General features: G+C 36.7%; 1 protein-coding gene across 2 annotated transcripts in view; it reads right to left on the bottom strand.

Moving 5' to 3' along the window:
• The window catches only part of SKAP1 (src kinase associated phosphoprotein 1), a 251,070-nt gene that overhangs the window by 185,174 nt on the left and 39,837 nt on the right, over nt 1–26,059 (bottom strand). For both annotated transcript variants that reach the window (XM_081161834.1, XM_081161835.1), the window contains exon 3: nt 15,581–15,606. In XM_081161834.1, coding sequence (XP_081017960.1) covers nt 15,581–15,606 — 26 coding nt within the window. The remainder of the gene's footprint in view (nt 1–15,580; nt 15,607–26,059) is intronic.

Here is a 26,059-nt window from a genome sequence, read left to right as displayed (position 1 = left end):
CTCCCCTAAACGGAGGTACAGTCTGCTGATAAAAGGACACCAACAGCTGCTCAGTTCATTTCACAAACATGAAAAGGGGATTTTCAACTGAATTTAATATTATCTCAAATACTAATTTCCAAAGGAAATCACCAATGTTAATTTCAGTAAACACTGTAGAGTTTTGGCCCTGGATTCCAACTAGGGAGCAGTGAAACCAAACAACATACACAGACTCTGTATTGCCTCACTTTAAGGGTTTATTTCCTACAATTAAACCAGAAGGATAGGGAGGATATAAAAGGATAAAAAGAGAATGGCTGAGCACACGATGCAGTGTGCAGATGATGTTTCATTGAGTTGTACACTTGAAACCTGCATGGTTCTATTAACCAATGTCACCCCAATAAGTTAGATAAAAACAGAATGGCAGCCCTGGCGGGTGTGGCTCAGTTGGGTGTCCTTCCATTCACCGGGATGTTGCGGTTCAATTTCCTTGTCAAGGGCACATGCCTAGGTTGCCAGCTCTATCCCCTATCCCCAGTAGGGGGCGTGCAGGAGACAGCCTATCAATGCTGCACTCTCACTTGGATGTTTCTCTCTCCCTCTCCCTTTCTTTCTCTCTAAAAATCAAGAAAATCAAGAAACTATTCTTAAAAAAAGAAAAAAGAAAAAACAAAATGGCTATAGCCTTCTTCTTCCATAAATTAGGTTATCATATCTAGACTCTTCTACGATCAATGGTAGGTAGATGTTCAGAACTGAGTAGGTCACCTGCACATATAGGACTTTAGAAATAAAATGTGGAGTTTATTGTGGAGAAGAAAGTAAAGTTAAAAAGAAAAACAAACAACACTTCATATAAAAGTCACTGGCTAGAGCCAGAAGAAATGCTCTCCTTTATTAGGTTACTGATCAGGATATAAAGCTCATGGTTATGCTTCAAGTATCACTATGAAATTTCCATTATAACAAGAAAAGTTCTCAAATACTGGACTGAGGTTAAACTACTCAAACTTTGCATCACTGCAAATCCATTGAAATTATATTATCAACGTGATCTAAATAGACTGCCTGGCAGGTAACCTGAAAGTGAGCTGTGAAGTTAAAGCAATTTAAAATTTTTGAGCCAAACCAAATTCCATTAAAAAAAAAAAAAAAAGCAGAGGTAGCTTGGGTTGCTGTGCAACATTTAACATTTGTAGGAGATACTGAACATTATTTATCAACTATCATTCTAGACTCACAGTTTTCTGCTTGCTTCAGAAATTTGACAAATCTACTCCTACATATTCTAGCATCCCAGGCTTTTTTTTTTTAGTAAGCAGATCAGGTAGGGCTTTGCTCTGCTTTGTTGCTTTTTAATAAACTGTTTATTTCGGAATAATTTTAGCATTTTATAAGTATTTCAAAGATAGTACAGAAAATTCCTGTAGACCCTTCATCCAGTTTCCCCAAATGTCAACTCCATATGTAACTAGGGCATATCTGTCAAAGCCAAGAAATTAACATTGGTACATCACTGTTAACTAAACTACAGACTTAATTTGGATTTCCCCACTTTTTCCATTAATTTTTTTTTCTGTTCCAGGATCTATTCCAATTGCTTTTTAAAGCTTCTATTTTAAAAGTCTCAGCCAAAATACCTGCCTAGATTCGGCATTTGATTTACTAACTTCAGATGGAAGTTACTTCCATGTGATTCCTATGGTTTCTGAACATAGTTTCCCAAGGTGGGCTTTTAACAGCCAAATACAAGACCATGCCTCAGTATAGCATATAACAACAAAGGTAAACAACTCAACACGGCAAAAACAGAGCCAAAGTCAGTACTAAAAATGGTTGCGGTGGGGGAAACATTAGAAAATATGTTTTTACATCCAAGCATAATTAGTTCCTGATGATGGAAATGTTGCTATAAGTGTTTTTAATGTTATATCAAGTGGCCCAACTCCCTTGGACACACACTGAAAAAAGCCTTTAACACCATATAAATAGACACTCCCGTGTAATTAAAATGATTACAATTATTCAAGATGCATGGGTGAAAAGTTTTATAGAAGAACCAGCAATTACTGTGGTCATTTTGGATTTAAGTTTATAACATCATTTTTTGTTAAAACATAACCACGAGTGATCTCTGGATTCATCTACAGCTCTGACAGTCACAGTTCTAAGTGGCCACTACTATAGTCCAGTGGGATCAGACATAAATGATCACAAGCTATAGTGACAGATATTTCCACTCAGCAGCTCTCCAATTAGGGTTCAGAACTCCATCTGCTTAGAGTGGCTTTCTCACAAGCAAGAACCCTTGCCACTAGAGACACACTTTCCCATTGCAACTCATTCAGAATCAATATATTTCTATACAGACATATATATTTTAACGCACAATATCTCCATTCATCACATCCACTACCTCCAGTCCCTTCTCTTTGTATTTCTAAACAAGATCTGGGGGAACTATATCAAGGGTTCACCTGCTATTAGCTGGTAATTTGCTCCTCTATCCTAAGTGTCATAAGAATTGGGCGCTAGATACACTCCTTAGTATATTCAATGTCAGGTTCTCCACTGAGTATTGTGCTGAGGGGCCTATAAGGGGGATATTTCTCTATTGTTCTTTCCTGAGAGTCAAACTCAATTTCATTCATGCTCCACAGAGTGATAAGTTGGGGATTTCTTAGGGTTGGAGCAGAAAGATAAAGTAGCTTTGTGTTAGGTATAAGGTAATTATTTGCTAGGGTTTCTGTGCTATTTGTTTTTATTCCCTGTGTTTTCATTAACAGTTAATGAGTTTCCCCCCTTAATTCTAAAACAATAGCTTGGCCACTAGAAGTTGGATTTTTCTGCCATGGACTCAACCAGCTGTTGCTGCTCCATAAACTTTATGGAGAAGTGAATTAAACTGCTAAAAACTTTCATTTCCTAATTCAATTCCAAATAAAACAGGGAGGGAAAAAATGAACCATTATGATGTTCCCCTTGTAACTATTTTGACTCCCAGCAAACTCATCTGATCCTAAACTTGCAGGTACTATTTAGGGACAAAAACAGGCTGTAATGACAATTTTACCAAAGAAATGAGAAGGAAATGAAAAAAGACAGAAAGTAGTATGAGCATAAAAAATAACATGAGAATAACAAATAAAACATAAATATATGTTTGCTTATTCAATATTTAAAGGCTCAATGATTTTTTTCATGTTAGTATAAAGTCATCATCTTTTACTTCTCTTCTAATTAACTGTGAACTATATTATTAAGGATTTTTCACATCTGCAACCAACTGTTTATATGGTATGGTTCAAAACTTTACAGGGTTTGCTATTACTTCATCAAGCATCTTTGAGTAATATAAGGAAATGGAAATTAATGTAAAATTATCTGCTGTTTTTTGGTTTTTGTATTTATTGTTGCTGTTGGAAGGGAACCCATGACTTCTGACTCTATTTAATATTTAAGAACCTGTGAGACATAAAGCTCCGCCTTTAAACTAATAAGTCCTAAATAAAATGCTATAAATAAAGGTCCCTAATCCAAATCCAGTTAGTTTTCATGCTTGATAGCACTAATATTGCCAGAGTTTCATTGACCAATTTAATAGTAATGCAGTTCCCAAAGCTGAACTATGGTAAGATTAGCAAAACTGCAGCTTATTCCTTATTGAAACCATTCACCTAAGTTATTGGATATAATACCAACTAAAGAAATATGTTGGGTACACATGTGTCCATATATGTGAAGTGTTACTCACATGTAAATGTATTATGGAGCACATTTGCAACACCAAAGCTAAAGTTCTGTCAACACTTCCATTATAAATTACATACCCTTTTGCACATACTCATGCATTAGAAAATATATGGTGCTCCCCACAGAACATCCTAGAGGCTTCACTGGTTTCTAAATACCCATTTGGATGTGCGTGGTTAGTTCCTGTGATTAATCCGTATGTAGTGAAGGTCTCGAATTCTTCTCTGTTCTGTATAGTCTGACTTCCTGCCCATCTCTCTTTTTTCCCTCCTACATCTAGCCATAACTCAATGTATAAATATTCTTTTTTCCCCTCAAGGCCCTGGCAGTGAGTGTAATAGTACTGAATGTCATTAAATCTACAGAACAAATGATGGGCCAGGTAAGGAAAGTTTCCATTTATCATTCTTTTAAAAAGTTGCTCCAACTAGATCTTGAATGTACAAGAAATATATTGAGCCTAATACTAAGTTTTTAACTGAGAATACTGTTTACTAATCACATTATCATGCTAAAAATAACAAACTTCTTAAGGACCTTTAGGGATGCCATTTGCAGAGAGAACAGTCTAAATGATCAGGAATGGAACCAAATTGAGTAGACACTTATAGCACAATCACTACAACACCTGTGAATCCAATAACCAAAAGGGCAGTGTACCTTAATAATATTTCCAAAATGAGCTACATCTGTCAATGGTGGGTGGGACAGGAAGATGCCTGTGGGAAACGATTGAAAAGTTCTTTTTTCCCCTCTCCTTCAAGAAAATGGTCCTTTATAATGCAGTTTTTCATTTTGACCAGTAGGGTGGGCTGCAGTGTGTAGCATCATCCTAGTCCTTAAAAAAGAAAATAGGGGAGGAAAAAAAAAAAGGTAGCCACCAAGGGAAAGAATCCTTTTGCTCGGCCCCTGCCCCCCCAAAACTGAGATTTTTAACCCTTCTTAGGTTTCACATAAAGGTGTAACTTCTGGACATTAACAAACTGGAGGGCTGGCAGCAACAAATATAAACCAGATAATTGTATATGTGACAACACACACTTCATAAAGCAAATTACAACCTGTCAGCAATCATTCTGGCTTTACACTAACGAATACCATCTACTACTGTTATTGTTCAACTACTACTAAAATGGAACCTGCTGAGTTAGTATATTTTCAATAATAATGGCATTTGACAGAATTCAAAACATGTAAACCTAGGTACTTGGTAGTATGTGGATGAATATACTGTAAAATGAATGCATTTATCACATGACAACCAGGCAATCATAACTGGAATTATTGGTTCATAGTTCTGTTTTCCTTGGACCACTACATTCTCAGTGTTTTATTTTTGCTCTGAAGCTATTCAACTGAATTTTCAACATGCTTTGACTTATAGGAGAAAGTTAGCTATAGTAATCATAAAAATACAATAGCTTACTGAACTCCTACTGGGTACAGGCTCTGGGTCAAGACTCTTCATGTACTATCTCATTTAATTCTCAAAATAATCCTGTGATATATTATCATCTCAAACCTTCAGATAAAGAAAATGAGACACAAAGATTAAATAACTTACCCAAAGTCACATAAGTGACTCATAAGTGGCACAGCCAGGCTTTGACCCCACCTTGTCTGATTACTAAGCTCTCATTCTAATCCACTGAGCTGTACAGTCTCCAAATCTGCATGCTTTATAAATTACGATCATTACTCAAAGGCAAAGCATACTGAACGACTTGGATTTATGGCATGTGCTATAAATTATTATTTTTTACTTCAGTAAAGTAAATCTATAATCAAAAGTATAAATTATTATAAGTAGTAGTAATAGTAGTCACATTAGGTATGAAACTGGCAGACAAAGCCGAATGTGGTCAATGATTTGTTCAAGAGGGAGCTAGTCCTATTCAAAGGTTCAAGTTTACTGCAGTAGTATTGTTGCAGGGAACTTTTTTAATACCACTTTTTGGCATGAATTTCATGCTTACAAAATTTAACACAACTACTTTGGGTTTAGTCAGATAAATATATTAAATATTTTACAACATCTCCTATTTGATTTTATTGAATTTTGGGTATTTTGACCCTGCAGAAAGTGAACCAACATGTTCCACACCCAAATCTAGTTTTGACCTGGCATAAAAAATGTATTTCCTTTCCAGCACTATCATGCTTTAAGTCTCACAGTAGGGAAATGCTTTGACAATGCCACATAAATGTAGTGATTTTATTACTATTGGCTCATCTTGCTCTCCTCTTTTCCTTTTCCTTCTCCCAAATGACAACTTGTAGTAAGACCTTAGCACCCACTTCTAGTCCTGATGCATTTTAGGATCTTCTGTACCCCAATCAGTTTGCCAAGATTGCTTCTTTTTTGAGAGAAACTTTAAGATCAGTTGGATTCCAATATCTTCTGCCACAGAAGAATAGGACTGCATGATCTACAGGGTATGAGTAGATATACGAAAAGTTTTATAAACACACGAGGAGTAAAAATAAAACAGCATCTAATAAAGAATGATTTACAGGTAAGAATAGCAGGCCTTAAAATGTAAAGCATCTTTTAACATACTGAATAAAAGGTGAGTTATCTCTGTGAGCAATATAGACCTCCAAGATCCCAAGATCAATAAGGGTGTAATGGCAAAGGGTGATAAGATCTGGACTCTCCATACCCCAATCCCACCTTAAACAGGGACTCCTGTTCATGTATGAAAATAGCATGTACATAACATGTAGGTAACAACATCAACAACCAAAACCTCTCACTATCTACAATTCTAGTCAATGTTTGGTCCCTTTTAGAACAGAAGAGTATCTCTTTATTTTTTAATTTTTTCTTTTCTATTGGGGTATCACTAACACAAGTAAAGTGCACAAATCTTGAGAGTAAGTGGTATTGCTTTTTAAGTTTGGGAAAATACCTTTTATTATTATTATTATTATTATTATTATTATTATCCTAATCAATGAAAGTGTATTTTATTAATCAATTTTTCACTTTGGGTTGCGAGATCCAACAAGATACCAACGTGGATTCATGGTGATCACAGACAGTGTCTCTTCAATTTGGGAAAATACCTTTTAGAGATGAACTGTGATCAAGAACTTTTCAGGCTGGCAGGTGTGTATTAAATACACATCGGCTGACAAGGACAGATAGGTTCAAAGTTTCCAATATTTGCCTCACAAGAGTCAGCAGTAACTAGAAGCTTTATTTTACACATCATATAAGTCCCCTCTATCCATAACTAAGTAGTTCCTTTCCTGTTTTAGTGATCCTTCAGCCATCCTGGTAAACAGTGACTATTAAACAAGTTTCTGAGAGAAGTATGTGGTGATAGGCAGCATAGTGAAAAATTAATGCTTTATAAGAACTGGGTTCAACCATCACATTATTTAGCCTCCAAATATCAAACAAATTCACTGGGTTTCAAGTCCAATGGCTTAACCTACGTGCAAAAACATTTTAAGCAGAAAACAAAACAAAACAAAAATTGTATTCAAATTAGCTACACATTTTTCTCAACCTTTTATGTCCAGAACATGGAAATTCATTAGAGGCAGAATTCCTGAGGTAGATTAATTCTTATGCCAAAATTCTATGTTCAGAAACTGTACTCCTTACCTGGTTTTCTGTGCTGCTCTAGGGATAACACTACTTAAGAGAATAGATATAGTTTGAGAATAGAAAAGAATAGAATAGTTTGTTATTTTTTTCTCAACAAAATTTCCTAAGCTTATCAAATAAACTTAAAGCAGTAATTAACTTATCAATGACTTGATTTTCTTTGCCATCTACATCAAGATAAGAACCAGAATTTCTATGAACTCTTAGATACCACATGTGGAAAAAATATTGAGGGTAATAAAGGTATTTTTTGATCAGTTACCATGAGTATTATATGATAATACATATATTTTTTGTTTGCTTGTTAATCCTCACCCAAGGATATTTTTTCCATTGATTTTTTTTTTAGAGAGAGTGGAAGGGAGGGAGGGAGGGGAAGTAGAGAGGGAAGAGGGGAAAAAGAGAAGGGGGGAGAGAAACACTGATGTGAGAGAGAGAGATACATTGATTGGTTGCCTCCCGCACATGCCAGACCAGGGCCAGGGATTGAACCTGCAACGTGGTATGAGGCCTTGACCAGGAATTGAACCCGAGACCCTTCGGTGCTTGGGCTGATGCTCTAACCAATGAGCCACACTGGCCAGGGCTTATATGATACTATTTTATTACTTATTTTAAAATTCACTTTTAAGTGATATGTCAAGACAACACACCTATATACTGCTGGTTCTCAAAGACTAAGCAACAGGTTGCTGCTAGTTTATACCATCATCAGGATCTTGCCTAAAGTCATATGTAAAAATTAATAAATAAGTAAAAGAGGAAAAAAGCTTGGATACAAAATTATTGAATCATGATTCTACTAAAAAAGAGCTCACTCCTGTATCAAATCAAGTTTTTTTGTAAGCTTCTTCATTAGATAAAAACGTTAAGCATGTCCAGAACAAAACTTTCAAATGTTACAAGAAGACACATAATGAAAGCTCATCTTCCTTTCCTTCTTTTGGTTCTTCTCTCCAGAGGCAACCATTGTGAGGTTTCTTGGGTGTTCTATTAATTTTCTATTTAAATATAACATGGTCTGTGTGGTATGTCTTTTGTTTTTTTAAACAAATGGTAGGACTTGTCCTGTTCTGTATCCTACTTTTTCTGCTAATCATTTAACTGTGAGGTTGCTCCATATCAGCACATATAGATTTATCTCATTTTTTCATTTTAACTAATTTTAGTAAAAAAAAATAAGACATACATATGGTAAAAATTCAAATAGTACCACAGGATATAAATAATGAAGATTCTCTCTTGCACTCATACAGATTTCCCTCTCAACAGAGCTCAATAGATTCATATGTATCCTTCCAAAGATATTCTATACACAAATAAAAGCAAGTGCGTGCGCGCGCACACACACACACACACACACTGTACAATATTTGTCCAAATTGCTCTTTTCACTTAGCAATATGCCTTGGAGAGAGCTTTCCATGTTACAAATATATATGTATTATGTTCTTTTAAACTTTATGTAGTGTTCCATTAATGGTTGTAAGATAATTTACTTAACTAGTCCTCTAATGCTGGACATTTAGGCAGTCTGGAGTCTTTGCTATTCCAAACAATGTATAATAAACATCCTTGTACATAATATATTGTGTAGGGAATATAGAAGGCAGCAGAATCTGATTCCAATGATTTCTTCTTTCGCTCCCATGAAATTCAGTTCTTTTTCTTATTTCTCAATATTGTCTACTCCAAGATAACACATTTATAAAGGACATAAAAATCATAGAAAATTTTAATATTAAAAAGGGAAAAAATTAGTCTTTTGATTTTAAAATCTGTCTTTGACAGTAGTTGCAAAAGTATATGGATTTAAAAACGTGGCTGGGTGGAGGGGGGCAAAGAGTGGAAAACTGGTGGACATCTGTAATATTGTCAACAATAAAAACTAAAAAAACCAACAATCAGTAGATGTATAGGAAGTAAAATATTTGAAAAGGTACTAAAGTCAATAATTAACTTCAAATACAATTTGTGTGTACATTCACTTTCTACAGATTAATTTGTATAAAATGAAGCAAATAAAGAAAGGGGGAAAGGCCTAAAGGAAGTCAAGTCACAAAAGCAGCTGTCAAGATTGTTGATGCTAAAAGGTTGGGCTAAAGCCAAAGGCAGGAGTATTTGTCCTGTGTACATTTTCCCCTATTAAATCCCCAAAAGACATGGAAAGCATTCTGAAAGATTTCTTTTTAAGAAGTAGTATAGGTTAGGATATTCTAGGTTCATAACCAACACTTGTGTTTATAAAATATTAGCATTCCAGGAATAGTGATAGAAAGATACTTAACAATAAATTAGAAATATTGTAAATTCAGACTTTTTCCTACATTTGCAAACACGTCATAAATTTGAGCTGTGTTTCTTTGTATAAATCCTACTTACAACTGTGCTAAAACCTTTTGGCATAAATGCAAAGAGTATTTTCATAAATAAACTTAGTAAAATCACTGTACACTCCATTAATTCAAAAACACTTCTCTTCAACTTCAAAGGGAAACCCTTCTCTCTCTTTTTTAGTGCAAAGACGGTGTTTCTTTGCTGCTTTAATGGTTTGCTTCTTGTAGTTGTCAAAACTACATGCTCCAAGTATGTGATAGTAGAGATGAGAAGTTAAGTGACATCCATGCTTCAATTCAACATGTCTCAGACATTACAGAGCAACAAGCTCATAAATCTAAACTCTGAAGGGCCTACCAATAAAAATTCTGCATACACATCCTTTAAATGCAAACCTCACAAATATGTACATGGTGACTTACAAGGCCCTATCTCAGGCTTCAGCTGGAATGAATGAATTTTATGAAAAGATATGTGAAATATATATTGTCTAAGTTCCATACATGGATTTACTTGCATAGCTCTACTTTGAAACATAAAAGTAAGACTGGCTACCACTTTAGTAAGTGCTAATCAAGTGGAAAGCAGTCCTCAAGAGTTCATCTCATTAAAACTCATTACAACTCATAGTAGCTGTGAAGTGGATATTATTAGAAAGATTTTGAAGATAAGGAGCTTATGTCACTTGCTGTAGCTCACACAGCTTGTTAAGTAGAGGAGCCAGGATTCAAATTCAGGTCTGACATCAAAGATAATGCTCTTTCATCAAAAAACATTAAACTTGAAACAACAATTTTTTTTTTCCCAAAGCTCACTGTTTTATGTATTTAGTGTCCAAGATACATAAAGTATTTTATGCATTAATGTATGAGGTCTCACAATAGAAATAAAAGAAATTTGTCACATTTTTTATTAATCTCAACCTGGATTTCTTTTGCTTTTATCTTTGCATTATGGATAATTTTAAACATGTACAAAAGTAGACAAAACTGTGTAATAAGCCCCCATGTACTGACCATCCAGCTTCAATAGGAGTCAATTTATGATCCATCTTGTTTCATCTACAACCTCACCTCACATTTTCTCTCCCCTCCCGGTGCTATTTTGAATAATATGTCAGCCAACTAACACTTTATCTTTAAATATCACAGCAAACCTCTTCTAAGATAAGGACTCTTTAAAAAAACATAAGCATAAAACATTGTCACACGTAAAACATTAACAGTAGTTTCTTTTTTATTTTATTTCTTTTTCCTTTTTATTGATTTTATTGGGGTGACAGTGCTTTACAAAATTATACAGGTTTCAGGTGCACAATTCCACAACACATTATCTGTACACTGTATTGTGTGATCACCACCCCAAATCAAGTCTCCTTCATCATCATTTATCCCCCTTATACCTTCCTCCTCCTCCCTCTTAATAACATATATCCAGTCACTCTTCAAAATTCTAATTCTGTCATAGGTATCACTTTGTATAATTTGTTTGACTCAGGATGCAAATAAGGTCCACATATTAGTGATATTCCTTTTAAATCTATTTTAATCTATAGTTAATGTGGCTTTATAATAATATTTTCCTTATTCACTTTACAGTATTTGCTTTTGACAAGCTATATTTTTAGGGGATAAATTTATTTTGACAAAGGATATAGGTTTACCATTTCAAAATAAGATTTTTAATATTCACACAGTGAAAAATTTTCATATTGAAATATTTCAAATAATTTTCTCAGAAACCCTGTATGCTATCCATGCATAATCTTCAAGGTGGCAAGAAATTTCACTGGCCCATATTTACCACTATCACAAATGTAATATGAGTGACCACTGGACCAAAAAATTAAGATTTTGTTATATACATTTACAATATTTTCATAGTCTTTTTAAAATTTTTATTTAAATATTGTGTCATTTGTTTTAGGCTCTGGGTCCATGATGGCAATTTTTCTAATATTCATGAAGATGGTTTTATTGCAATAAAATTCAAAGTTATAATTTAAATTTTTGATTAAACTATAACTGTCAATTAACTTATTTTACAAAAGGAGAAACTAAACTAAATGAAATAAATCAGTTTTATCAATGGCATAAAATGATATTGTCCTCCTATGTAAAGGGAAAAACTAATATTATTGTTTAGACATCTGATCAATCATTTTTCTAGATGTCTGATTGCTGAAATGGTAAAAGTTCCATAGCAAAGATTCCAATGAGTTTTCTTTGCAATATTAAGTGAAAAAATTAAATGGACAAAAAGTTCTTAAAGTAAGCACAACTTGAAATATCAAAGGCATCTCTATGTCTTATTAAAAATTAAAATAAGGCACCCTAGCCAGTGTGGCTCAGTTGGTTGGGCGTCATCCTGTGCACCAAGAGGTTGCCAATTCAATGCCTTGTCAGGACACATGCCCGGGTGGCAGTTTTGATCCCCAGTGGGGAGGGTGTGTGTGTGTGCAGGAAGCAGTAAATCGATGTTCTGCTCTCACATCCATGTTCTCTCCCTCTCTCTCTAAAAATCAATTAAAGTATTTAAAATATAAAAATGCTTTCTCATGTTCTCCAGTCATATTTGAGCTCATTAAAAGAGCTCTTTCATTTACGTCCCTTCTACATTAAAGTAATAAATATATGGATTATGTTTTTTTCTTCTCTATGTTTCATTCTTTTTTAATGAATATAATTTAGGAACTTGACGTTACCCAATAAGAAAATTTGGGTAGAAACGTGAGGTAAAAAGAATTACCATTAACACTGTCATAAATTTAAACTACATTTTCTTACTGCTTACTTTGTCTAGTTATTGTACTGGAGCTTAAACATATTACTACTAGTCCTCATAACAACCCTGAAATGAGACAATAATATATAGCCATGAAGAGTATGGGCTCTGGAACTACTAATGAATACAGGGTTTCTTATTAGGATGATGAAAGTGTTCTGAAATTAATAGTGGTAATGGTTACCCAACTCAGTGACTATACTAAAAACCACTGACGTATACTTTAAAGGGGTGAATTTTATGGTATATGAATTATATCTCAATAAATGTTTTATATATATATATATACACACACACATATATGTATTAAATGTATGCTATAGAATTAGAGCAACCAAGTTAGAATCCTTGAGAGGCATGACCTTGTACAAGTCTCTTAACTTCTTTGTGCCTCAGTGTCCAAATCTATCCATGGGTATATTAACAGCACCTATTTCATGGGGATGTTTTGAGGGTTAAATAAGATAATGGATGTAAAGGACTTAGTACAGTGTCTGGTATATCCCTGTTTTATAGATAAGAAAGCTGAGGATCAGAGAAATTTAGCAACTTGCTAAGATCAAATGACCTTTAGCTAAATAGTATAGGTGGGCTTTGAAACCAGGTCTGTCAAGCCTCAACATTCATGCTCTTTCTATCATGCATGCATGTTTCTTCTCCAGATCAGGGATAAGACTCTCCCTAATGCTATTCAATGGTTACTCCTCCAGCACATTAAACCTGGGATTGAATGGAAAACCTGGGATTGATAAGAAAAACTTTGCTCGCAATCCTCCACGTCTGGGCAAGGATCTCTCTTTAAAGCTTACTCTTTAAGCACATTGTACCAAATCATCACCATAAGCAGATATTTAAATATGTGCTACTAAAGAACTTCATAAATAAGGGATCTTTTATAATTAAGGACCATTTTCCTTCCAGGCACCAGACTCTGATTTAGTCTAAATATTCTGAAGAACACGAGTGTGTATTTAGTGTGCAGAGTCAATAAAATTCACCCCATCATATTCCTACACAGAAGATCCTGCCATAGATAAAAATGCTAGGAAAGTCTGGAACCATCATTTCTGTCCATTCTCACTTCCTTCCCACTACTACTTAGCCTTCTAGGGCTTTTAAAATTCTTCTGCCAGTTGGTCTCTTTTCTTATATATTCCTACTCTTTTCAAAATCATAAATTGCCTATAGAACCTTACATAGACCTGTTACTATTCCCACTCACTTTACCAGTTTCTGAAGCACACAGTGAACTAGACCTGATCAGGCAAGGTAAAAATAATCTCCCCCCGCCCCTTGCCCCCCCAAGAACGTGAGGGGGAAGAGCAAGGCTGGGGACAAGACACATGACTATGGGTTTTTCTACTTGATCTTTCCTCACATTTACTTTCAAATGAGCAAAGACTTTGCTACACATATTCAACTATTGTCAAGAAGCATATAGTTTTCTGTTCTAAATAAACTCTTTTCAATGGTCTCCTTGGCTGCTCTACTTCTGCCCTCTCTCTGAGAGAGAAAAGCTGTGTAGAAGTTGCCCTATGCTGGAAGATGACTGCAATGCCACTATTATAAGAATCTGGTAAGATGTACTCTTTGTCTTTTTAGCCCCAAATAGTCTCTTGTGTTAAGCTCCAAAATTATTTTTTCTTCTCAACATATTATTATACCACATCTCTGACACTAATTCTTTATTTCTCCTTTAGGTAATTAATTCTATCCTCGCAGTTCCATTCATTTCTGCCAGTTCACATTCATGTTCTGGCCCCTATGGATTTTGGTTAACATCTGTTAAACCCTGAACTGTAGGGCCATTCCCCAAATAGCATACTTCACATTTTTCAAAGCAAACTGCTACATTATTACATATAATTCTCTATTCTCAACTTATGTTTCAGCCATAAACGCTTTAGGACAGTGAGATATACAGTAACAACACATCACATTATTTAAAATACTATAAATAGTATGACTTTAACTTATAAAACTCAAGAAGCTTTAAAGTATTATATTTTTATTTGTTAAAGTTGACTTTTAAAAAACCTTGAAATATGAAAAAAACAATGTATGAGTTCAGGAAGTTAAGTTTTTAATGAAATTAGTATCATCATTCATAACTTAAATTTCTTTAAGGCACTACTGTTAACTGAAATGGGATACAGTGACATTATTAAGAGTCAAAAGAATAAAAAGTATGGGTAAAGTTTACAATTGGTTAAAAAGTCATAGAGCAAAATAGTTCATAAAATAGTTGCAAATTTGATCTAACACCTTCTGTGATTATCTGAGAAAATAAAAATCTCTATTTCTAATATGATAAGATAATTAACATTCACAATGATGTTTCTGACATTCTCGACCACAGTACTGAAAAGGAATGCATATACTTTAAAAACATGCCCTCAAACTATTTGAATTCAGATATTCTAATTTTGAACCTTTTAAAAATGTGTTCCAATCCTGTCCTTTTTTTTTTTTTTAATCTTGCACACAGCTGTCTGTTGTACTTTTTAGAATCATGCCAGATGCTGGGTTCATCAAGCAAAAGCAGGAAAACAATGGTTTGAAAGTAATTAGAAGCACCGAGGCTGCAGTGAGGCTCATATTAAAATGTGATAACACTGTTCTAGTGGGAATTTCAACACTGCTCCATTTCTGACATTTCTCTTCTGCCAGACAGGCAGGCTGTGTGGAAGAGCACTGTGATCGAGGAGGTAACATACTGGAATTTATTTCTGGAGCAAATGAAGGATTAGCTGAGTTGGAGCCCTCCCAAGGTTTTTATTATGGACTTGGCCACCGTTTTATCCTAATGTTAGTGGATCTTGTTGGCATCTAACAAAGCTCAAGGAATAAAAGCAAATTATAGATTCAGTTCTATAAAATAACCTAGCACCAATCCACTCAGAAAGATGAAGCATCAGAGCCATTGTTGCTAAAAAGCAGGGCAGGGGGGCCCAGCAGGATGAAGGTTAATTAAACACTCCACTAACTTTCCTCAGAAATGGCTAATGCCACTCTGTGGAGAAGCTGATTTAGAAGAGACAGAAGTAAACAATACCATCTCCACATTCTTCGTGTAAAACCATAAATGGTCAGAGTACTCACCTGGGGGCTGAAAATCCAAATAGTACCTGAAAAACAAGAAGGAGAATGGAGACGAGTCAAACCTCATCAGGAGCTCTACAGGATTTGAGCAGGACAATTCTTTGTGACAACCTATCTCGTGTATTACAGGACAATCAGCATCGCTGGTCCTGAGTATCAAATGCCAGTGGCACCTCCAGTTGCTATAACAATAAAAACATCACCCCCAACACATCCTCAACTACTTCTAGGTCTAAATTCTTAATTTTATAGGTGAAGCATGAACAACGGACTCAAGGTCATCAAACATTTTAGTATCTGAGCCAAGTTTGGGGCTCTTGAAGTCCGCCACCTCCTTTTTTATTTTGGGAAATGATTAGCAAAACTGACAACCCTTAAAGTCTTAAAACTAATGAAATGGCAGTGGTAGGAAGGATCATTTGTAAGTCACTTATTTGGAATCTAAATTGCATTCCCCTCCCCATAGAAACAATGTTATACATGGTGGCTACCCACAAAAGTCTATTGTACTTTGGATTCCATTTCCTCCTGCCTTCACAGGAACCTTACATTATATCTATATTGATTTTCTCTTGCATATATTCAACCTCTTCCTCTCAACTTGGCCCTTTCCATCAGCATTTATGCTAATATAAAAATAAAGCAAACCCTTCTTCACCCTCTTCATATCCCTCCATCCTGCTGTCCTCTTTCCCTTCATATCACAGTGACATTTTCAAAAGCGTTGCCTATAGTTTTTCTATTTCCTCACCTTCCACTCACTCCTCAGCATACTCCAATCTTGCTTACAATCACCACATGTTAATTCTTGCTGTGGACATAGTGACCCCCATGCCACTAAATAGAATGAATACATTTTTATCCTCAATTTGACCTCCCAGAAGTGTTTATGTGCATATGAGCATTCCCCCCCCCCTTGGCTAGACAGTCACAGTTTTTATCAAGTTCTTAAAAGAATCCATAACCCCCAAAAAAGGTTAACAAAAGGGAAATACATAGGTGATAATGGTGTGTCTTCCAGTATATACATGACTGAAATAATGTTTGGCTACTTTAGGGAGAAACATCAGCCCCATGAGTATCTAGGTTATTTTTTAATAAGGTAAAATTTCAGAAAATGGAGAGGAAGGAGATCAGTGAGGAGATGTTGCCATAATGCAGTGATGAATCTGTGGGAATTATCATGGTTGGCTTTTTTTTTTCCTTTCCTTCCCCAGAACAGTTCTGGCCTATGAATCAGGTAAAGGAAAATGTAAGATACTTGGGTTAGATGGCAGGGAAAATTCAGGACAGCTTTGACATTGGCAGTGGAAAAGGGAAGAAGGAATTAGAGGAGGAAGGGGTGGAAAATGTAAAGTTGCAACATCTGGGAAGGCACCCAGGTGGATGTAGGGACATGCCAACAGGAACTGGCTGTAACTTTAAAAAGTTGTATATATTCGTATGACATCACAATCGGTCAGTCTCCACCCAGCAGACAAGGCAGCTCCACGCTGTACCTGACCACTACGAAGTTTTCCATAAAACTCCTTTCTGTCAAATACAGCTAATCAGGCTAATCATCAAAGGGCTGAGCAATCTGTCATCTTCTCTTACTATTTTCCATCTTCTTTTGAGGCACTTCCCTAGCCCCTGATTCCACTCATTATCCAACCTCTAATTCAATATAAATAAAAATCAGGGTATGCGCATATGCAAGTGTGTGCATGTGTGTGTGTGTGTGCACGCACACACGCGCGCGCCCACACACGCGCACGCACACTTCTCTTTCCAAAATGTTAATGATGGCAACAGCAAGAACTTCGCTAACCAACGTTGTACCCATGTATTACCCAGAAAAAACCTAGCCAAGCAGCAGCAATTAAAAGACCAACTCTTGGCATATTGTTAAGAAGGTAAAATATGTTATCGATAATTTCAGCCTCTTCTCTTGTCCTCTCTCCCCCATGAGCCCCACATACATATTTTCAGTTCCCTTCTCTACCTACTGTAACGTGCCCCTGGCCTTCTGGTTTCTCTTGTTAGTTAAAAAGATATTAGCTTGGCCGGGCGTGGCTCAGCGGTTGAGCATCGACCCAGGATCCAGGCTATCAGGGTTCGATTCCCAGTCAGGGCACATGCTTAGGTTGCGGCTCGATCCCCAGTCAGGGGCCTGCAGGAGGCAGCTGATCCATGACTCTCTCATCATTGATGTTTCTATCTCTCTCTCTCCCTCTCCTTTCCTCTCTATGAAATCAATAAAGATATATTTTTTAAAAAAAGATATTAGAAGTTCACATATGCTAAGAGTATTGCTTCTGCCAATAGTAGCCATGTCTTAAGAAGGCTGATTATGAAGAAAGATTAGATTTAACAGTATCAAAGTAGCAGGTCTATCTTGATGTTAAAAAGAGGAATCTACTTTATTCTTGATGATACTGTAATTAAATATTTCTGTCAATAAAAATCATATGTAGAACTGACATAAGATGACATGAGGTAGAATGTTAGTTACCTTCTATTTCAGAAGGCATAAAACTATTCTGCTACCCTACCTTTTTTCCCTTCCTTTGTACCTTATTAATTAGTAACAACCCTAAAGGAAGTCTATTCACATACACACACACACACACACACACACACACACACACACACACACACACACCCCTTTATCCCACAACTCACAGAGGATACTTCTAAAAGGCAAGTCCAAAAGGTGAGCAAGCTCATTCCTCACTGGAGGGTGCCATGGATTATTCTCTGCTGGACACACTTAAGGTTTTGATCTTGTCTTGCTAAACATATCCTATGGGTGGCCTTCATCACATTCTCTGGAAAGATGATTCCACACTAGAGAATCCTGCACCGTTTAGGAGGCATTTAGTCAAATCCTGCCAACATCTTCTAATTCTTATCCTTCGCTTTGAAAACAATGGTCTCTTAGCCAGAGACTCCAACAAGTCTGAAACTAGAAATTTTGAACCAAAATGCAAAGACCACAATAGAAGTATATGAAAGAAAAAGTGTACACACACACACATACAGTTGTGTTTATCCTAAAAGCCTCTGAGAATTTCATATCAGGCCTGTGCAGATAGATAACAAACACTTCTTTAATCTTCTCTTTGAAGCTTCAGCTTCAATGTGAAAGGGAAGCTATCACTCCTCTGCAATATTCATATTCAACATTATCAGGTCCATGCAAATAAGATTTGAAACTGGAAAAAGATGAGTACAAATGAGCAGAGAGAAAATGCTAAAACCATATTGATGATTATTATTTTCACATTCAATCAAAATAAATACATCATTTCTTGTGCTTCCAAAAATGAAAATGGGAGAATAAAAGTTCACAACATTAACTCTACTCCACAAAATAGTCTTGAAAATTTAGGGTTATATTACATGCAAGGCACAGTTTTGTACCAAAACAGTGGTGCCTTCCAAATGGATAGGCTGTCTGTGATATTCAACATCCAGAGACGTCTTCTATTTCCCTCTTGACCATCTCTGTTCTCTGGTAATGGCTGTTTCCAAACAGACTGCAAAGACTAATACTAAAGTATTATTCTGGCATTAGAAATGGAATCTTAGAACTCAAATGAACACCTCGTTGAGCACCGCTTCAATGGCAAATTGATAAGAGTAGGAAAACCCTTGCAATTGACCTTAAGCAGTGAGCCATATGGTAAACTTATGAATGTCCAAGGAAATGGGCTTTCGGAACAGTGCTAATAGGCTGTACACTATAGATATTTCCTATAACCTCTTTTCTCACTTGAGAAGATTCACTGTATTTCAAATTCTCTTTCTACCAGTGTTCTATCCACTACCTTGCAGAAGAACTGGGCAAGTGGCAAAGGGTAATATAGACAATGATACTCAAAAGCAGAAATGGGAAAAGAGCACCACCTGGTGGAAGTCTCTGGTGGAGGCATCAGAGGCCTGGGACCCAGGGATGGGGGTACCAGCCTTAGAAACAGTTGGGAAGGAATGGGAAGGTCCCTAGAGCAGAGCTGGTGCCCCTCTAGCCCCAGTTCCTTCAATCAATCAAAAGTACAAGATCTAGTGCCTGCCTACAAGAAGCTTACAATCTAGTCTAAATTATGAGATATTTGCACATGAATAGATACCAATCTAAGATAGTAAATAACAAATAGTATGGTGATAATAGACAATAAGCATTTAACTAAAGTAATAAAAGAACCTCTCATAAAAAGGTTCTGTGTTCTTTTTTTGTTCTTTTTTAAAATATATCTTTATTGATTTCAGAGAGAGGAAGGGAAAGAAAGAGTGATGAGAGATTCATTGATCAGCCTCCTCCTGCATGCCCCCCAATGGGGATCAAGCTGGCAGCCCAGGCATGTGCCCTGACTGGGAATTGAACCGCATCTCCTGGATCATAGGTCAATGCTCAACTGCTGAGCCACACTGGTGGGGCTGTGTTCTTTTTTGAAATGTAATATTCCTGTGGTCTTGAGTTTATATCCACACATTTTAAAAATACACTCCAGAAGACAACACAATGTTCTCCTACTTACAAAATAGAAGTCACAATTAAACTTTTATTCAATGACAAACAAGCAATATTATCTGATGTTGATAGTATTACCCATGACTAAAAAAAATTTTTAGAAGTCTATTCCCAGACACTAAAAAAAGAAATAAATTTAAAAATAAATAAAATCCTATTCCCCACTAGAATCTTCTATAACACTTTACATAAAATCCCTGCTATAGTCAATTGAACACTCTGATACCAACAGTAAGAAATGTGAGAGCTCTTTGTGATTAGTCAGTGATTATGCTCTTTCACTCAGCACTGGAAATCTACATTCTAATATTCCTTACCCTCCGTTCTAGGATTGAGACTGCAAATTGTAGTTATGTGTCTACGCAATCCCCATACTTCCTGCATGTAATAGGCAACTAAATATAACACTATGAACTGTATTTTTAAAATGCTAGCCAGGTCCATTGTGGCAAAATAAAGAACCCTAAATAGCTCGTCAGAATTTAGATTTTTTTTTTCTTTCTGTAGATAAAAGGGGGCAACTGAAGGGTTGGTTGGTTGGTTTGCTTGTTTTTAAGGATAGGGAATGATATCTATTGTGATAAAATCCAGCAGAAATGTGACACCTGACTGGGAGGGAGAGAAGCCAGGAAGCAGTTTAGGAAGCTCCTGAAGAGTCTGAGAAGGAACAAGAGATTTGATAATAGGCTTGGAGACAGGCTGGAAATAGAGCACCACGATGAAAAGTCCGAGATATCTTTTGGTTCCAAACGTGCATATTGGAGAAAACAAGGCAACACTCATATACAAAGAACTCCAGCTGATTACCATAATTTAAACTGTAGTATCTTTGGCTTTTTCCCTGATATTTTTGTCACTGTTGATGCTTGGAACCCAGTTTTGTTTTATTTATTTATTTTTTGCTTGCTTCAGGTTAATAGCTACTCTTGGACCAGAGAGACTCTTAATTATCTGATTAGTGAATAACAGATAATTATATGACTCTGTGAGTGTGGGCCATATACTCATTGCATTTTACAGCTGGAAGGACACTGAAAGTTGCTTAATCCAGCCCCTCACTTTACAAATGAGAAAAATGAAACATGGAGAGGTTGCCTGATTGCACCATAGAAGTTTAAAAGTCCACATTGCGGAGCTACCACAGTTTATCTTATGCAGAGTCAGGGGAAGGTTTGAAGACGTTGATATTCATTTGAAAATTCCTCTGATATTTTCCTTGTTATGAACATGGTCATGTTATTCACCTAAGAGCAAATGTTCTGGGCAAAAAAAATTAAGCTGGACTAGTTCTTAGAGTTCATCTACACAGAGTGGATTTCTCAACATTAACATGCCAACATACCCTTTATATCTCAAGTTATAAAGACTGCATCCATTCTCTCAAATATTAATAAATCTTCATTCTTTGCCAGATACTCTGTGAGGGACTGAAAGTACATAAAGCCTGAACTGTGAGCCAGCTTGGCTGGAATGTTCAACTTGCGCAGATTGGTGTGATTGGACCAAAACACACACAAGGTAAAAACTGGGGCCAGAAGAAACCAGGTCTGGCTAATGCCAGAACCTGTCTTACTGCCTGCAGATAAGGGTTGCTGAGGGAGGATCTGGGATCAGATAGTAGAAGATGCCTGGCAGGGGTGGGGGTGAGAGGGTCACAGAGAGGCCAGGCCCAGGATGTAGAGGGGGGCCAGGCCCATCAGATCAGGTGGCAGAGGCCCAAAGTAGATATACTTTAGGAGGGAGCAGGGCTGGATTTTGAGTGGGGTCCAACCTGAAAGCCTCTATTTTATCTTGTGAAGTAGGTTATACTGTCATGCAAGAATGAAAGGTGATATGATAAAGACTGTTATGGATCTGGGGGAAAAGAAGCATTGAGGGAAATTGGAAAGTTTGCTAATATGGAGCATATAATATAAACTTAAGGCATTATTAAGGGTTCAGTTGAGGTTGGAGACTAAGATTTACTGTGATGGCAATCCAATTGCATAATTTTGCTCCAGCACTGATTAGCTACCCAGGTGTAAGAGTACAAAGTGGACAGTTGAATTGATCCAAGGTTAGGGTTTTTCAAGGCTTGTGGGATGAAAGGACAAGAGAGTAAAAGAAGACTAGAGGGTCACCTCATGGAGCTCAGGCTGGCCAGGGAAGAAACAAATGGCCAAAGGCTTGACTATGGTGTCTGCACATAGTAAATCCTTTAAACAATTAATTAAAATATTAAAAAATGGGAGATATTATTATTCTACTCTTCTCTCTCAAGACTGTCCTTTGTCCCACAAGTAGCAAACCTCTACTACCCTCATGTTCCTTGTTTCAGTGGTTGACATCTCCATATATCCAACTGAAACTTAGGAATAATCCCTTTACTTTTTTCTCTATTTCTAGGTATACCCAATCAATCACCAAGATCTGTAGAGTCTACTCCCTTAATAGCTTTTAAATGGGAGGAATCCCATCTCTACACACACTGAACTCATTCAAACCCTCAGAATGCCTCACCTAGATCAATGTAACACATTCTAATTGGTCTGCCTGCCATTTTGCTCCTCTTTGACCCATTCTCTTCAGTGATAGTGGAGAAGGAAGTGCAGGGACTGTGAAGAGCAATGTCTTTGCAGACAGGTTTGGGTTGGAGTCCTAGAACCTCCATCTTCTAGCTGTGAGATGTTAGCTACAGCCTAGTTTCCTCATCTTTAAAGTAGAAATAACAATCATACCTGCCTCACATGGTTCTTGGGAGGCTAACAGAGATAATGCACATAAGAACTGAGCACTAGGTCTGGCACCTGGCAGGCCTTCAATAAATGTCAGCTGTTATGTAACTAGCACCATCATTATTCTAATGACCTAAGATGCAAACCCAGTCTTATCATTCTCCTGCGTGAACCCCAGCCCTTAGGTCCTCCTTTGCTCTGCTCACACTCCTGCTGTTACCTGTCACTGCTCTCTCTGCCAGCATACTTTCCCTTTGTGACCCACCTCCTCTTAGGGAAATTTTGATGGTCCTTTGAGGCTCAGCTCAGTCTCTGGTGTTAGGTGCTCCCACAGCACATCTGTACACACCTTTCAGCAACACCTATAATATGGCACTACACTGTTCTTGTCTCTCTATGTGACTAAGCCCTCAAGGGACAATGGCACAGAGCTTATGCTCAATAAATGCTTGCTAAATAAGCAAATGAAGATGAGAAACAGAAGGGCTGTCTGAGTTCAGCATCAGTGGAATGTAGGGTGCATTTCAGGGAGGGATAGTAGACAAGGCTGGACAAGTAGGCAGAGGCAAGGCACTCCCATCAATGCAATGGGGTGTGGATTTTATCCTAAATAATATGGGGAGGAATACCTTCATTTTCCTCTAAATTACTCTCTCACAAAGGCAAAAGGGGGGGGGGGATAAAGGAAAGGAAAGCAAGAAGAGAAAAATAAAAGTAAGAAAGCTTTGTTAAATTAAACCTTCATCCCAATGAAGAATTTTCCTCCCAAACTACAGCTTCAAAGACCAGCCACAAGATGACCAGCAAAAATATACTTCAAAAGACACGACTGAATACACATTGCAGTGGCAAGAATCCAATATATAAATACAATCAATTTGTTTCCTCATTAAAAGCTTTCATGAAGAAAATGATTTAATACAAATGCTAAAGCTACTGACATAGATTAATTGAAAAATAACAACAGAATCCTAATTAAAGACATGATATTATTTCACTCATTCATACTACACCAAAATCTGAATAGATGTATAAAAACAGAATCCAGAAAGAAGGCTTCTACTAGGAACCACTCTAAGAGCTACAATGAATTATTGAAATATTCAAAAAAATCCTACCTTTATGTGTATATTTTCTTCCAGTTAAGAACTGAGATGTATACAAATTCAGGAATCATTTTTAAATTATTTCACAGTTTAGCCCTCAACTTGACTTTTTTCCTAATTGTACAAGATTCAATACTAAAATATCATTCTTTCCCATTTGTTTTGTTGTACAACACCTACAGTAGTCATAGTTAAACCCTTACATGGAGGTACCCAGTTATTCAAATTATAAAGAATGGAACTGAATTTCATCTAAAGGCCAATAACTATGTGACCAGTTCTATGGCTGTATCCATACAAGTCAGGGGCACAAACAGTTGAACTACAATCAACAGGTCAATCCTAGGACTTACCTGACCCATTGTGGGGCCAGGGCTTTGGGTTCTGTCCCACTTCAAGGGATTTCCCAGCATCAGAAATGTCTCCACATGGTGACAGGCAACAGAGAAGTATGCAAGACAGCAGGCAAACATCAGGCCAAGGGAAGGACCAAGACTATTTGCTACTGACCATATCCCCATCCTCACTCTAGAAGCTAATTAGGTTGAAATGTCAGTTACTTGCCAGTAAAATGTTCCTGTCAATTATCCCCAAACATATTGGGGAGCCCTCCTCACCACCCAAACCAACGGGCTCTACTCACATTTCCCAGTTAAATTGTTCTTCCTTTCTTCCCCTTTACTGTTAAAAATTCAGTTGGAAATCAAAGTAGTCTCTTACCCCCCCAAAAAAGGGGCAGTCTTCTGATAAAGATTCTTACATATACTTGTCTGATTTTAAGGATCTCCTGGAGCCCTTATTAAAACAAGAATTCTCAGGGTCCTCCCAGACCTGGTAAATTAGCATCTCTAGGATAGGGACCTAGAAATCTGTATTTTTAACAAGATCCTCAAGTAATTCACATGATGGGGCAAGTCTGGAAAGCACTATAAAGGAAATGGGTATTTTACCAACAGTTGCCTGTTAAGATAATTCTAGACAGGCAGCTCCCAATTCAATTACAGACTGTGTTCCATTTCCAGTTTTTGGACCTTGGAATGCATTTTTGTAATAAAACAAAGTAATAGAAATTGGTAACTTTTCTGGGCCAGCTTAAAAAAATCTATTAAATCTTGTTAACAGATTTGAAGTATAGTAAATACAATCTTTAATCTACAAACCAATTGCATTTCAAAAGTTGAAGCATAAAGTCAGCTCTTTAGATTGTATTTTCCCATAGACATTAAGTTCTGAGAAGCGGTTATGTTACCTGGCTGTCCACAAAGGTTTATTAAGTCCACAACAAACAAAAGCTGTAGAAACAAGGTTATAAACATGAGCTTGGCGTCCTCAAAGCAAAAGATAATGGGAAGAAGAAGTGATTTGTCTTCCTTCTGTGGGTTTAGGGAAGACAGAAACCTATGTCATTCTTATCCTCTCTCCCTTTGCAGCCATCTCCTGCCTCTCAATGGCCTCAGCCCAGGTGTCAAGCACTCACGTTATCCATAGCTCCCAACTAATGCATTAGCTTAACCATCCCCACAGAGTGCTTTGCTCTCCCAAATTACTTATCTCTCCTCCCCAAATCTAGTCAAAACTCATTTTCAGGATTTAGTTCCATCCTATCTTTTCAAATATATATATATTCCTATACCTATAAACAGAATCACCCTTTGGTTCCCAAACATGGCTAAAATTTATCTCCTCTGCATCTCTGTACCTGCTATTTCTATATGCAATGTATCTCACCAAAAACCCATACCTTTCAACCCACGTCAAAGCCATGATGCCATCTCATCCATGAAGGCCTCTCACAGCCCACCAACCAGAAGCAATTCCTTTCTCTGGGATTTTACAGTCTATGTGTACCTCTCCTAAAACTTTAGCCACAATATATCTTGAATTATAGTTTTTGTGCATGCTTATCCTTTCCATCAGGTTATAAATTTCTTGGGAATATTTTTTTGGGCATCTAGTATGTGATATGCATTGTATGAGGCACTTTTATATGTATAGCAACAATCCTACAAGGTGGGTATATTGTCTAATTATTCGGTTTACCCTGCTCAAAAATAAGTTACAGGAGGACTGGAATCTGAGTCATGTTCACCACAAAAATGCTTTGCATATAGTATATGTTCAATAAACATTTGTTGAGTGAATAAAG

The sequence above is a fragment of the Miniopterus schreibersii genome, assembly GCF_964146895.1.
Source record: "Miniopterus schreibersii genome assembly, chromosome: 16".
Lineage (NCBI taxonomy): Eukaryota > Metazoa > Chordata > Mammalia > Chiroptera > Miniopteridae > Miniopterus > Miniopterus schreibersii.
The sequence above is the reverse complement of the archived record's forward strand: the minus strand, read 5'-3'. Positions and strand labels throughout refer to the sequence as shown.